Raw genomic sequence first — 13,593 nt, forward strand, 5'->3', positions numbered from 1 at the left:
TGGACTTGGAAATCCAGTATCACAGGTTCAGCCACTACTCTGCTGAGTGACCACAAGCAAGTCCCTGCACCTCTCTGTGCCTATTTTACAAATGGGGATAAAGACATTGATCTTCTTTGTGAATAAAAAGTGCCATTGGGCTTGATCCATAGCCCATTAAAGTCAATCGAATAATTCCTATCGACTTCTTGGGCTTTTGAATGTGTCTCTATAAGAGCTATGTGGTGGCATTATCCAGAATTAAAAAGATGGAGTCGGGAGGGGGGAAGGGGCGTATACAATCAGGATACAGGAAATCAAGGGATCAATGGATTATTTAGTCAGAGCAAATTGTTTCAAGTTATTTGTCATGCGAAGGCAAGACTGTAACCTTGAAAGTGGTCATCCTTTTTACATCAGACCCATGATGAAAACTTGGGCCTTATAATTCACTGACACCCTATGTGCCATTCGATTGTCCTTTCTGTGCTTGGAGGTGCTGGGTGGATCCTCTGTATGCAGTGTGAAAAATTCGGCTTTTGCTTTCACCCCATGCAACTCTATTGGCATCAGTAGGTTTGCAAGCAGTGTATGTGTACAACGTGGTTCCACAGGTCGATATCAACTACAGCTCAAACTATAAGACGTTTGAGGTAGTTCAGTAAAGCTATAAATATTAATGTCTAGCCCAGCAATTGGGATAATAATGGATGTATAAATCCAACAGTTAATTGATTGATTATAAATGATAATCCGGTAGAAGTTTACCTTCAGAATGTAGTGGATTTCCAACTAAAGGCAATATCTGAAGTATGAAATTCTAGTGTGTTGGAGGAAGGTGGGTAGAACCTGTGCTTAGTTTTGTTTTGTGGAAATCAGGTTTTAGTTTTGCAAAATCAAACCCAAGCCATGGTGATTTTTTGCCCATTCCCCCTTTGTCTGACCCCCTCCTAATGTGGGGGTGGGGGGAGGATTCAGATAAATGGCTTTGCTTTAGACCTCTCCCCGGTTGGAGATTCATTAAGGACTAGATTGTGATACCCTTATTGACGTCCAGTAGCACTTTGTTGCACAAGTAACCCCACTGATTTCAAAAAGTTGACACATGTTATAAGCTAGTATTCAGTGCAAGTAAGGGTACCCCTCTGCCCTGAGGGGTAGGCACATTGCTACGTGGTTTATGGTATTGTGGAAAGAACAAATCTAATATCAGATACAGCTGTACTCTATGGGCCTCATCCAAAGCCCATTGAAGTTAATAGAAAGGTTCCTGTTGACTCTAACAGAATTTGGATCAAAGCCCTAAAATCTGCCCTCCTGTCTTAAGCCACCATGGTATAAGTACTCTATTAAAATGGTAAGGCAGGTGCACACTTGACATTCTGTTAATGGACCAAAGTGGAAATCACTGGTGACTCCTCCAATATCACAGTGGGTGCACAAATATGTGACTCAGTCATAAAGTTCAAGGCAGGAATGAACCAGGTCATCTAGTCTGAGCTCTTGTATATCCCAGGCCTCTGTACACCACCCAGTCACCTGCACACCAACTCCAACAGCCAGAATTAGACCCCAGTGCCACAGACACAGGAGTCCACAAGTGGTATGCAGACGTCTGACCCTCTGCCCTTTTTATTGGCTCTAACATAAGCGCTATATGTTCCTTTTTTACTTAGAATTAAACCTCGGAAGACTGGGGCAAACATCTGTTAAGTATCCAGAATGTCTGAGGCTGACTTCAGAGTAGGGATTTTACCCAATACCCTTGTCCTGCTAGTGTATTCATGATGCTATAAAAATCATGGTAACAGAGTTTTCAAATGGTCAGAGAGTCCTGTCACTAATCAGCGCAGACCTGGGCTCTGCTGGACTAAGCCCCCGTTTTTGCTGACAGTGCCATGCGCAGTGGGGTCTTTGCTTTTTCAGCTCATAATCAGCTGCTTTGCTGAATGGTGATTGTCATTTCTGCTATGGGGAAGAATGCGACATCTTAGCTTTGTGACTGCTAGGTTTGGAAGACCCTTTTTTAAAAAACAACTTTCTCTGCTTTTTTTCTTTATGATAACTTTTAAAATGTCGTCTCCGTGTTAGAGTGGTGACTGTGAGCAGATACCATGCGCAGCAGTGCCTGTCCATGCAGTAGATTTCTTTAAATGTATGGCCTCCCGCTTCCTTTACACAGCTGTGCTTAAGACATTTCTGTAAGTGGAGTTGCATGCATGTACTCTTAGGTATCATCAATCCATCCCTGAGGTGCACAGCAGGGCATGTGTACCCATGCTGTCAATTTCATTATTTTAGTCTTGTATTACACACAAGAAATGTCATTCAGAAATGACCCCAACTCGCAGGCCTGCCGTGCTGCCATATAACTTCCAGGTTGACAGGGAGGAGGAGAAATTAAAGCATCACAAGGGTTTCATGCTTGGCTGTTTGCTTTGTCTGGGTTTCACTCCATGGCTGATGCTTGCTGTAGTTGCTCAGAATAACTGATTACAACTCACTGTACAGTTGTCATTTTTCTTTTAGAGCAAAAGCGAGCGTGTGAAGGCTTGGATAAGGGCACACCTACCTTCCTGGTGCAAAGAAAGGGATTCCTGGTCTATCTACATCTTTGCTCCTCACTCTAAGTAAGGCAACTTCCATAATAATGTGATAGCTATGGGTAGAATTGAACGCAAGTGTTACAGTGGATCACTCTGCCCCAGTACCGTGAAGATCAGAGCCTTCATTGTATGCCAGCCTGCCTATCTCCCAGTCGGTGCATCGATGAGGGTAAAGCCCACGGGCCTCTCTAAGTCTTGGAGACAGATTCTTTCCCCTGCTCCACTCCTTATGTACCACTCCATTGACGTATAGTAGCCATACGGGTTGCTGCAACTGGCTGGGGAGCATTCCCCTGGTGCAGATAAATTGTAGGATTGCTGTAAACCCTAGTGTAAGGATGAGCTGTGGGCAGATCATGGGCACATGGGTGTGGGCTCTTAGCTTATAGTATCTTTGGGATCAGGGGCTGCACTGTAGCTCATAGCCATCCAAGGGAGCAGCCCCTCACTGCTTTAACTTACACCAGGATCAGGTTCAGCTCCCAGAACAGCCCACAATATGGAGGGTGAAAAGGTGGTTTAAAGCCATCTTTGCCCTCACCCATGCCCTGTGCCTCCTGGAGGTGCGGCACGGAATCTGAGCCCCTGTTTATTCACCCCGGGTACCTGAGGAACACTGCTTCCTCCCTTAGGATAGGTGGTCCTTTGGTCCTAAGGACTTGTGGACACCAGCTGTCACCCCCATATAAATAGACAGGTCCCAGACATTGCTTCACGTACACACGCTGTTAATTTAAGAAAGAGTGCAGAACCTGATGAGAGCCTTTGCCCTGGTGGAGATGAGTACCAGGGGAAGCCATGCTGCTCCAGGCTGGGAAAGCTATGCCCTAAAGGTCAAGGGGTCAGAATAGCTGCTGGAGGAGGCAGCAACCAGTTGTTTGCCCAATAGTCTGTGGTGGTGGTCAGAGATGGTGTGTAACTTACAGTCCCCTTCACACAGATTCTCATTGAACTACTCTCACCCATTCTACCAATGTCTGGGTGACTTCACAAGGAGCTGCAAAGAGGTGTGTGTTCAGTTAAACTGGGAGCCACTTTAACTGATCCCCTTCTTCCAGCTCTTCAGTGTGTAGTGAGGGGTGTGGGTGTAAGTAGCTCCAGGGGAGTCTAACTTAGTGTAAAGGGATTGAAGCTAGTGTCAGAGGATCTAAATTGCACATCATCCTTAAATCTAGCCCTGTGAGCCTATGGAAGTCTGTAAGAGGCTGGCAATGCTTGCTTGGAACACCTCACCCTCTTAGCAGGTGTTGAGCCTGCTGGCAGAGTTAAGTTGGTCCTGCTTGACTCACTGGGGCAGGCAACTGGTTACTCCATCCTGATGGAGTACTGGTTACTCTGTTCCATGACGCTGCCAGCAGGAGCCCTCTGGGAGGTGGGAGGATCTAGGCTGTGGGCTGAGAAGTCCTAAGGGAGGAACCCCAGGCACAGCCACGCTTGAGAGAGAAGGCTTGAACAGATCTTTATTATGCTGCTCTTAATTTCTTTGTTAATAAAGCCAAGCATCCAGGGAATGGGTGAGCTTTTGACTCTACACAGTAGGTGGGAAAAACACCTGGGTACAAGGCTAAATACATCCAATGGTATCTAAATTGGTGTCACATATGCATTGGGGGGACCAAAAGAAAGTATTACACCAACTTAGACTCCTCTAGACTTAGACTTGCCTCTGAATTTGGCCCTTTGTGTTCCCTTTCTCCCATCCCCCAGTCACACTCCTCCAGGAAAGGCCCGTTGCTTACATAAAGGAGCAAGAGTCCTTTGTTCTTTCCAAGGGTCAGCTGCTATATGGCCATCTGGAATCAGTGCTCTGATACACGTTCATGCAGCAATGTCATGGCTTGTCCTAGGGGACACCTTGCGTTTTTAAGCTGGAGGGCCCAAAGCAGCATTACGGTTCATTCATACAGTGATTACATAGACTTTTAGAATCAGTCTTTGGGAAATGTAATACCATGTTATAAATCCTGCATCAATGTACGGCCATCTGTCATGCTAAATAGCTCTTGTTCCTTTGTTCAGCATAGCATTGTTTAGCCTAGCACACTCAAACTGGGTTATTTTCTAGCTAGAGATGGAGCTAAACTAGAGCCTTGAATCCAAACGTGTCTTTGACACTAGGGGTAAAGGAGAGCTTGAAATCCGAACCTGGCGATAGATGTAAGTTGCAAGTGGCTGCTCTCTTTACAATGAACCAAACCCCAAATGCAGCCAAGCACCCCTAAACTTTGTGGTGTTTGCAAACTGGGCTCAAACTTTGTGGCTTGCACCCTTTTCTGTTTATACTGAGAAAAATTTGCTAACACATGGCCACCCTAGAGGAGGAGTCGGGAATCAGCAATGCATCTGCTTTTCAAGCCGACTGTTCAGTTCTCATGCCGTGCATAAGGCTGATGCTTTGACAAAAGTCTTTCAGACCAGTTAGGTGTTAACAGCTCATTATGTGTCTTTTTTTTCCTTTTCTGGGCAGATTCCGTCTGATGTGCAATAAAATCATCACTCACAAGATGTTTGATCATATCGTCTTGGTTATTATTTTCCTGAACTGCATTACCATTGCCATGGAACGGCCAAAAATTGAGCCCCACAGTGCTGTGAGTATCGGAGTTGTGCTACAGGTTAATGATTTCCTGAACTCTCTGCTGTCACATTCATTGTGGAGCCACCAAAGCCCAAGCCACACTGGACTGTATCTCTTTCTCTGCTCTTGACTTCATGCTACTGAGAAAGAGGAGGCCAGATCCTCGGCTGGCCTCCTTTGTCGCAGTAGTATGAGAAAGAGAATCCTCATCTCTGCATAGCTATATTGAATTCAGTCAAGTCTATGCTGATTTATACCAGCTGAGAAACTGGCCCTGAATTCCAGCTCAGGGATCAGATCTTTAGGGGCCATGCGGCTGCTTTATGCAGCACTGACACAGTGCTTGGACCACAAACCCTGTCTAACTGGCCCAGAGAGGATCCGCCAGTGAGGGTTGAGCATGTGGTGGTACAGAGCCAACATGGGGGCTATTTACCATCCACCCTCCCTGCTGCTTGCAGTGTGTGGGACATGCATATGGCTAGATAAAAGGGAGCACCACACGTAGGGACGTCCCCTGCACTTCCCTGGTCCTGCAGTATGTTTTAGCTCTTTGGGATCATTACAGGCCAGCGTAAGTAAGGGCAGCCCTCAGGCTCTGACACCGCACAAAGGAAACAGCCAGGCACAGAGCATCACCAGCATCAGGGCAGTGCATGGGATGGCTTTAAGCCATCTCTTCATGCTGCTCGGGCCTTGTGCTCTGAACATCATGGCTGTGTCCAGGGATCTGGCCCCAGCTGGTTATAATTTGCCATTCATGGTTTATTTAAAAGAAAATCGATCCTGCCTATGTGGTATTAACTTCAGCAATAAACGTACCTTTACAGCACATGCTTGAAGTGGATTTTCCATGATGCTGCCAACAGACAGGGATTCTTTCAGGCATTCAATCCTCTGCCCTCACCAAAGTTTCTTTCGTCTGATTCTGAAACATACCAGACCAGCACTCGTGTGCTTGGAAAGACATCCAGGCTTCCACTTTTAATATCCCATCTCCCCAGGCACAATCAGACTGTTTTTATACATGATATAACCAGGACATCTGTCTCCATTTTCTTCTCTGATAAACATTCAAACACTTTTACTCTCTCAGCGCAATGTTAGCTCCTTCCATCTGTTCTGCATCGGCGTATGGGTGGTGGGAAGGGATGGGGAAAGCTGTTCATTTTGTACTTTTCTGGCCTCTTTGTCGATCATCTTTGTTGTGACATAAGCAAATTGAATGGATACAAGCACTGTAATTCCATTTCCCCGAACCATTTGTTTTAATAAATTGCATAATGATTTTTCAAACCAGACCCTCATAACATCAACTCCTATCAGTCAGATGGGCAGAATCATCCACTTGCTCTTTTATTTCTGTATCGATTGCAGCTGAGAGGTACACTAGGCTGTTTCTGACATATTGCAAAAGACTGTTCATATTACAACAATATAAATCCCTGTTCCCTCAGTGCATGAGTGCCTTGCTGTTTATTGCTTGTGGATCTTTAAGCTGAGATCTTAAAACTAAGGTTCTCTGTGCTCTTCCTGTACATTAAAGATCCCCCTAGCACTCCTCCTCAGAGAATAAGCATGCCCCAATCTCCTTAAGCCAAATTTCTTTCCTTCACTGTTGTGCAATAAGTGACTGTCCTCCACCCCAGAGATGGCTGCATTTCATTGCATGTATACCGTAGCAAAGCGCTTTGGAGTCTTTCTATATAAATGTAAACTCTCGTTATCATTTTGTCATCTGTCAATATGTGAGTCCGGCGGGTTTTCTGAGGATAGAGCTGAGGAAAGGCGCTGGGTTGGTAGCCCTGGATAGTGAAGCCTCTGTATCCACAGAATATGTACAGCACGGATAGTAGCTGCAATGCAGACTTCCTCACAGTTCCCCAGCCCGGCCCGGGAGGGGCCCACCATTAGGGTGAGTGGTGATCAGTCATCACAACCCATTCGGTACTTGACCTCTTCTGAGTCTTGCAAAGTTGCCAGTTAATGCCAGGGGTGGTGGTGGCTTTTGTGATCCATTGGGAACTGGACTTTAGCCACCAACCAGCCAGCAGAAGGCAACAACTCTTAGTCACTTCCAGCCTGGGCTGGATCCAAAACAATGAACTTAGACGGGGAAGCATGACCTATTTGGGGCACAATGTTATGACAAAGGCTCTAGCACGCCACAGAAGGCTCAAGGAGCTCAATCTATTTAGTTTAACAAAGAGAATGTTAAGGGGTGACTCGATCACAATTTATAAGTACCTAGATGGGGAACAAATATTTGATAATGGGCCCTTTAATCCAGGAGACAAAGGTATAAACACGATCCAATGGCTGGAAGTTGAAGCGAGACAAATTCAGCCTGGAAATGGTGAACCTTTTTACAGTGAGGGTAGTTAGCCATTAGAACAGTTTACCAATGGTCATGATGGATTCTCCTCCATCACTGGCAATCTTTAAATCAAGATTGGCTTTGTTTCTAAAAATTCTTCTGTAGGAATTTTTGGGGGGAAGTTCTATGGCTGGTGTCATACGAGAGGTCTGATAAGATGATCACAGTGGTCCTTCCTGGCCTTAGTCCATATGAAAGAGGCCTATAGCATGGAGCAGGGTTCCTGCAGATCAGGATTCTGTTTTCACCAGACACTGCTGTTTTTCCAAACATGCCTGCCAGTTAATGAAACAGGCTTGTCATTCAGGCTGGGAGTTTTCAAAGTTTTGTTTTATAAGGTTTGGATCCCCTTGAAACTATTAAAACAAAAACAGCCTTTTAATGAGAGCCCATTGATGCCGCTCTCCGTTAACTCACTTTTTTTTAATGAATTGGACATGGCGAATTTGGATGCTGCCTGAGCTTATTTTGAGCTCCCAGCCATTGTTTAACTTACAGATGCCTTTTTTCGACTTCTGTTCCCCATTAGACATTGTCAGGCAGGCTGCTCGGACAGCTGCTGCACATGTAAAAGGCTAGCTTGGGTGGGATGGACATGCTGCTCACTTGAGCTCGCTCTCTGAGTGCAGGAACAGATGAACCACTCTGGATGCTAGGCTGCCTCCCCAGCTAGTCCACTGGGGGAAGTTGTCCTGTCATTTCTCATCGATGACTCCTAGTGACATTAGAGGGTTTCATGCAGCTGATGGAGGCGGAGATTTTCCAAAGCTGGTGAAGGGATTTGGAGGCCCTGTTCCCATTGAAATGAGTGGGAACTGGGTGTCTGTATCCTCTAGGCAGCTTTGGAAATCCTGTTGTAGCTCTTGGTATTGTGGAGGCTCTTAGAAAGCTAGAGCAAAGGACTTCTTTGCTGTCCCAACTTTCTTCTGAGGTATTAAATGCTGCTGTCTGGACACACCTGCTGAATATTTCAGAAATAGGGCCAGATCCTCAGCTGGTGTAAATCAGTATAACTCCATTGAAGTGATAGCAGCTGAGAATCTGGCCCACACATTTCGGAGCATTCCTTCACATTCTGAATGGCTCTTTGGTCCCATGTTGGGTCCCCTTAGAGCCCTGTCCAGAAACCCTTGCACAGAGAGGTATTTTATTTGCATGGATGTTCGGGGAAAAGCTGGTGTGTGGTGTTTGTTGTTGTTGTTGTGTTTTTTTTATGATGACCTGGATCTACATGCAAATAAGTGCATTCGTTATCCACTCCGTGCTATTTGTTGTTCTCCAGTTTAAAAGCCATCTGAGCTGGGCCTCTGGGACATTGCACCAGTCAAGGTGCGGAATGGCCCTGGGTGAGAACAAGGGTGGGAGCAGCAAAGATGGGGAGGAAAGGTGAGGTCTCTAGTGCTGTTTGGAAAGGGAGAAGTGAGAGGATTGGGTGGGAGCCTGAATTGGAGGAGCCCAAGGTGTGGCACTTGAGAAGGACAGTGGTGAGGGAGGGTGAGGCACTCTGGTCTTGCCAGGACTTGGAGGAGATTTCTGAGATGCAGAAGTGGACAGAGGGGATAGCGCTCAGGGGCAGAGAGGCAGATGTGAGAACCATCAGCCTGGGGATGGTAACCATGGGAGCCAGTGAGGTCACCCAGGGATCAAGGTGAGCTGGGCAGAAGACAGAAAGCAGAAGGGGGGACCCAAGGGTGGCACCACAGGCGATGCGAGAGCGAGGCAGGGCACACAGCCCCGTTCCAGCTGACAGAGCTCTTGCCTGGAAACACAAATAGTTATTTTAGCTTCACTTGTTTCAAATAATTGTACTTTGCCTTCCAGAGCCATGGATTTTCTAACCGCCTAGAGCCAGTTCTCTCCCTGTCCCAATTAGAGCCGGCCAGTCAGAGCAGGGGAGGCAGTCTCTCCACAGCAGGCCTTCCTGTTCCAGAGAGTAGGGGATGCGGTGCGTGGAGACTGCACTTCCAAATCGCTGCATACTTGCCAAAGAGAAGTGTAATATTCTATTCTGACTCTTTTCTACCTGCTATTACCGTTTCATCTGTACTGCCTAAAGCAGGTGCTTATCCGCTCCTGCAGATGCTTAGCCCCACCGCACACTTGCCGACCTTTTGTGCAGCACTCTCTTGAAGACCATGGATGTTTTCTATCATGACTCATGCAGTCACAGCAGGGGTCTTTAAGACTTGATTAATTACGGACACCAGGATGGAAACAAGCTACTTAGTGATTCCTGTGTCACTCTCAGTAAATCATGGCCTTGCAAATGAGAGTTTCCATGGTGTTTTCTCGTAGTTAAATTGCAGCTGGTTTTTAGAGAGCTGCATTTCTTAGAGAACAGCTCTTTAGGGAGCAGTGGAAATAAATCCAGCGTCCCTAGTAATGTTACCATAATGTTACAGTGAGATGTTTTAGTCCCCTTGCGAGAGTGCGCACATGCGCACACACACACACACACACACAGTGTTTCTGTCTTACTCCCCCTACCCCCCCAACTCTCCAGCTCACAGTACAAGCAATCAGAGATTGTATAGAGATTAGGGAAAAGTGTAATTTATTTAATGATCATCATTAAAAAGAAAGGTTTCTGCTGGTTATAGATAGGGAATTAGTCCACGCTTTCATCTGTAATCACTAACTGCTTACACAGAAGGAAAGCACGGTTTAGTGATTAGACCATGGGACCAGGTTAGAGCATAGGAAAACTGCTGGGTTCTGTTCCCAGCTCTGTCGTGGTCTTGGGCAAGTGACTTAAACTCCTTGGGGGCAGATTCTCAGCTGGTATAAATGGCTGTAATTTCATTGACTTCAATGAAAACATGGAGACATTCCAGAAGACTGGAAAAGGGCAAATATTTTGCCCATATATAAAAAGGGAAATAAGGAAAACCTGGGGAACTACAGACCAGTCAGCTTAACTTCTGTACCTGGGAAGATAATGAAGCAAATAATTAAGAAATCAATTTGCAAACACCTAGAAGATAACGAGGTGATAAGTAACAGTCAGCATGGATTTATCAAGAACAAATCATGTCAAACCAACCTGATAGCTTTCTTTGACAGGGTAACAAGCCCTGTGGATAGGGGGGAAGTGGTAGATGTGGTATATCTTGACTTTAGTAAGGCTTTTGATACTGTCTTGCATGACCTTTTCATAAACAAACTAGGAAAATTCAACCTAGATGGAGCTACTATAAGATGGGTGCATAACTGGTTGGAAAATCATTCCCAGAGAGTACTTATCAGTGGTTCACAGTCATACAGGAAGGGCATAACGAGTGGGGTCCCGCAGGGATCGGTTCTTGGTCTGGTTCTGTTCAATATCTTCATCAATGACTTAAATAATGGCATAGAGAGTACACTTATAAAGTTTGCGGACAATACCAAGCTGGGAGGGGCTGCAAGTGCTTTGGAGGATAGGATTAAAATTCAAAATGATCTGGACAAACTGGAGAAATGGTCTGAAGTAAATAAGATGAAATTCAGTAAGGACAAATGCAAAGTACTCGACTTAGGAAGGAACAATCAGTTGCACACATACAAAATGGGAAATGACTGTCTAGGAAGGAGTACTGCGGAAAGGGATGTAGGGGTCATAGTGGATCACAAGCTAAATATGAGTCGTCAATATAACACTATTGCAAAAAAAAGCAAACATCATTCTGGGATGTATTAGCAGGAGTATTGTAAGCAAGACGTGAGAAGTAATTCTTCCACTCTACTCCATGCTGATTAGGCCTCAGCTGGAGTACTGTGTCCAGTTCTGGGTGCATATTTCAGGAAAGATGTAGGCAGATTGGAGAAAGTCCAGAGAAGAGCGACAAAAATGATTAATGGTCTAGAAAACATGGCCTATGAGGGAAGATTGAAAAAATTGGGTTTGTTTAGTCTGGAGAAGAGAAGCCTGAGAGGGGACATAAGTTTTCAAGTGCATAAAAAGTTGTTACAAGGAGGAGGGAGAAAATTGTTCTTCTTAACCTCCGAGGATAGGACAAGAAGCAATGGGCTTAAATTGCAGCAAGGGCGGTTTAGGTTGGACATTAGGAAAAACTTCCTAACTGTCAGAGTGGTTAAGCACGGGAATAAATTGCCTAGGGAGGTTGTGGAATCTCCATCACTGGGGATTTTTAAGAACAGGTTAGACAAACGTCTGTCAGGGATGGTCTAGATAATACTTAGTCCTGCCTTGACTGCAGGGGACTAGACTAGATGACCTCTTGAGGTCCCTTCCAGTTCTATGATTCTATGGCAGTTTACACCAGCTGAGGCATGGTTTCTCTGTGCCTCAGATTGCCTTTCTGTATAGTGGGTATCCAACTTACTTTACAAGAATCATTAAGCCCCACAACAACCATGTGAAGTACTCTGAGATCCACAGTGAAGGGTTGTGAGACACCCGCTATATATCATGCATAAGGAAACTCTCCTTACATCTGTCAAGCACCCCCATGCATCCCAGAGTACTTGGGACGAGTGAAGGAATGGTATAGAACTTGGAAAGTGTGGAATGGCCAACGGATACATGGAAAAGAATGGCTTAGATTTGAGAGAGAGGGCATGTGAATTTCAAATGCATCCTTCGCTTATTTCCCCCATCACCTGTGGTGAAGCAAGCAGCATCCTATAGAGAAAGCTGGCAGCTGTCCATGGTACTGATATACACAAAGGCACATAAGAAAAGAGATCTATAAACAAGTGAAGTGTTATCATGTAAATGTTTGGACATCTTCTTCAGGAGCAAACATTCCAAGACTTATTTCAGCATAAGATCAGGAGAACATTAAGCAACCGCCCAAATAGACATCTTGAGAGAGAGATTTGGAGAGCAGACTATAAAACCTTGTCTCTAATTTTCTTTTCTTTTTTTTTTTTTTTATAGGAACGAATTTTCCTGACGCTGTCCAACTACATCTTCACAGTAATCTTCCTGGCTGAGATGACAGTTAAGGTAAATGAAGCCAAAGCATAAGCTTGGCTGTGCTGCATTAGCACCATTTTATGACTTTGGATTTCTAAAGCCCCTGTGCCCATTTTTCCAGAGATCATCATGTCTTAATCTGCTCTGCTACGTGGGAAGGAGGAGTAACCCAATAAATATCAGGCACCTTATTCTTAGTGCATTTTTCAGCACCATCATTCCATTGAAGTTATGCCTGATTTATAGCAGTATAGATGAGATGAGAGGCCTCAAATCAGCAGTCCATCCCTTTTCCATAGAGCACTTAAGCGCATGCTTTACTTCAGCCATGTGTGTAAATCCCATTGACTTCCATGACCTAAAGATAAGTTTACGCTTAAGTGCTTTGCTAAAGAGGCAGTGTGACCTAGTGGCTAACGTACTGGACTGAAACTCAGGAGACTGGGACTCTATTCCTATTTCTGCCTGCCACTGGCTGTTGGGTGACCTTGGGCACATCATTTCACCTCCCTGTGCCTCAGTTTTCCCATTTGTAAAATGTGGATAATGATACTGACCCCCTTTGTGAAGTGCATTGAGATCTCCTCATGAAAAATGCTGTATTACAGCTGCGTAGTGGTGATTTGTTGTTATTTTATTAAATATGTACTTAAATGCTTTTCTGAATTAGAGCCTGAATAAGGCCCAAAGATTGGCAAGACTTTTTCCTGTATATCACTCTCATATAATTCATAACATCTCAGAAGTATTCCCCTCTCATTTGGAAACTTCCCCCGTCTTCTGTAGTTGCAAATCTGGTGGCCAGCAATAGCCTATAGTCAGGACCTCGAAACCACTTCTCTCCCCCGGTAGCCCAAATAATCATGTGATCAAATCTTCTGTGCAACAGCTATACATTAATAGAACCACTTTTGCACAACTAGGTTTAGCTGCATTAAAAATACATCAGCTGTTAAGGGGCAATCTGCGGTGTGTTTTGCAGAGTTATTTTTACAGTCCTTACGGTATAACACTTTACAGAATTGTCTAATTAGGTTTCTATACTGGGAAGCAAATGGACTCGCAATCACTTATCTGTGAATAATGTATTAGCTGCAAGTCGCTAACTGGAAGAAACATACTGGCTGAATTAGTC

At 44.9% G+C, this 13,593-nt stretch overlaps 1 protein-coding gene across 16 annotated transcripts in view; it reads left to right on the top strand.

The window, feature by feature from the left end:
• The window catches only part of LOC117887252 (canalicular multispecific organic anion transporter 2-like), a 255,099-nt gene that overhangs the window by 85,481 nt on the left and 156,025 nt on the right, over positions 1-13,593 (top strand). For all 16 annotated transcript variants that reach the window (XM_034789635.1, XM_034789622.1, XM_034789620.1 and 13 more), the window contains 3 exons: positions 2,509-2,609; positions 5,053-5,176; positions 12,420-12,488. In XM_034789635.1, the coding sequence (XP_034645526.1) occupies positions 2,509-2,609; positions 5,053-5,176; positions 12,420-12,488 (294 nt within the window). The remainder of the gene's footprint in view (positions 1-2,508; positions 2,610-5,052; positions 5,177-12,419; positions 12,489-13,593) is intronic.

Source organism: Trachemys scripta, chromosome 14 (genome assembly GCF_013100865.1).
Source record: "Trachemys scripta elegans isolate TJP31775 chromosome 14, CAS_Tse_1.0, whole genome shotgun sequence".
NCBI lineage: Eukaryota > Metazoa > Chordata > Testudines > Emydidae > Trachemys > Trachemys scripta.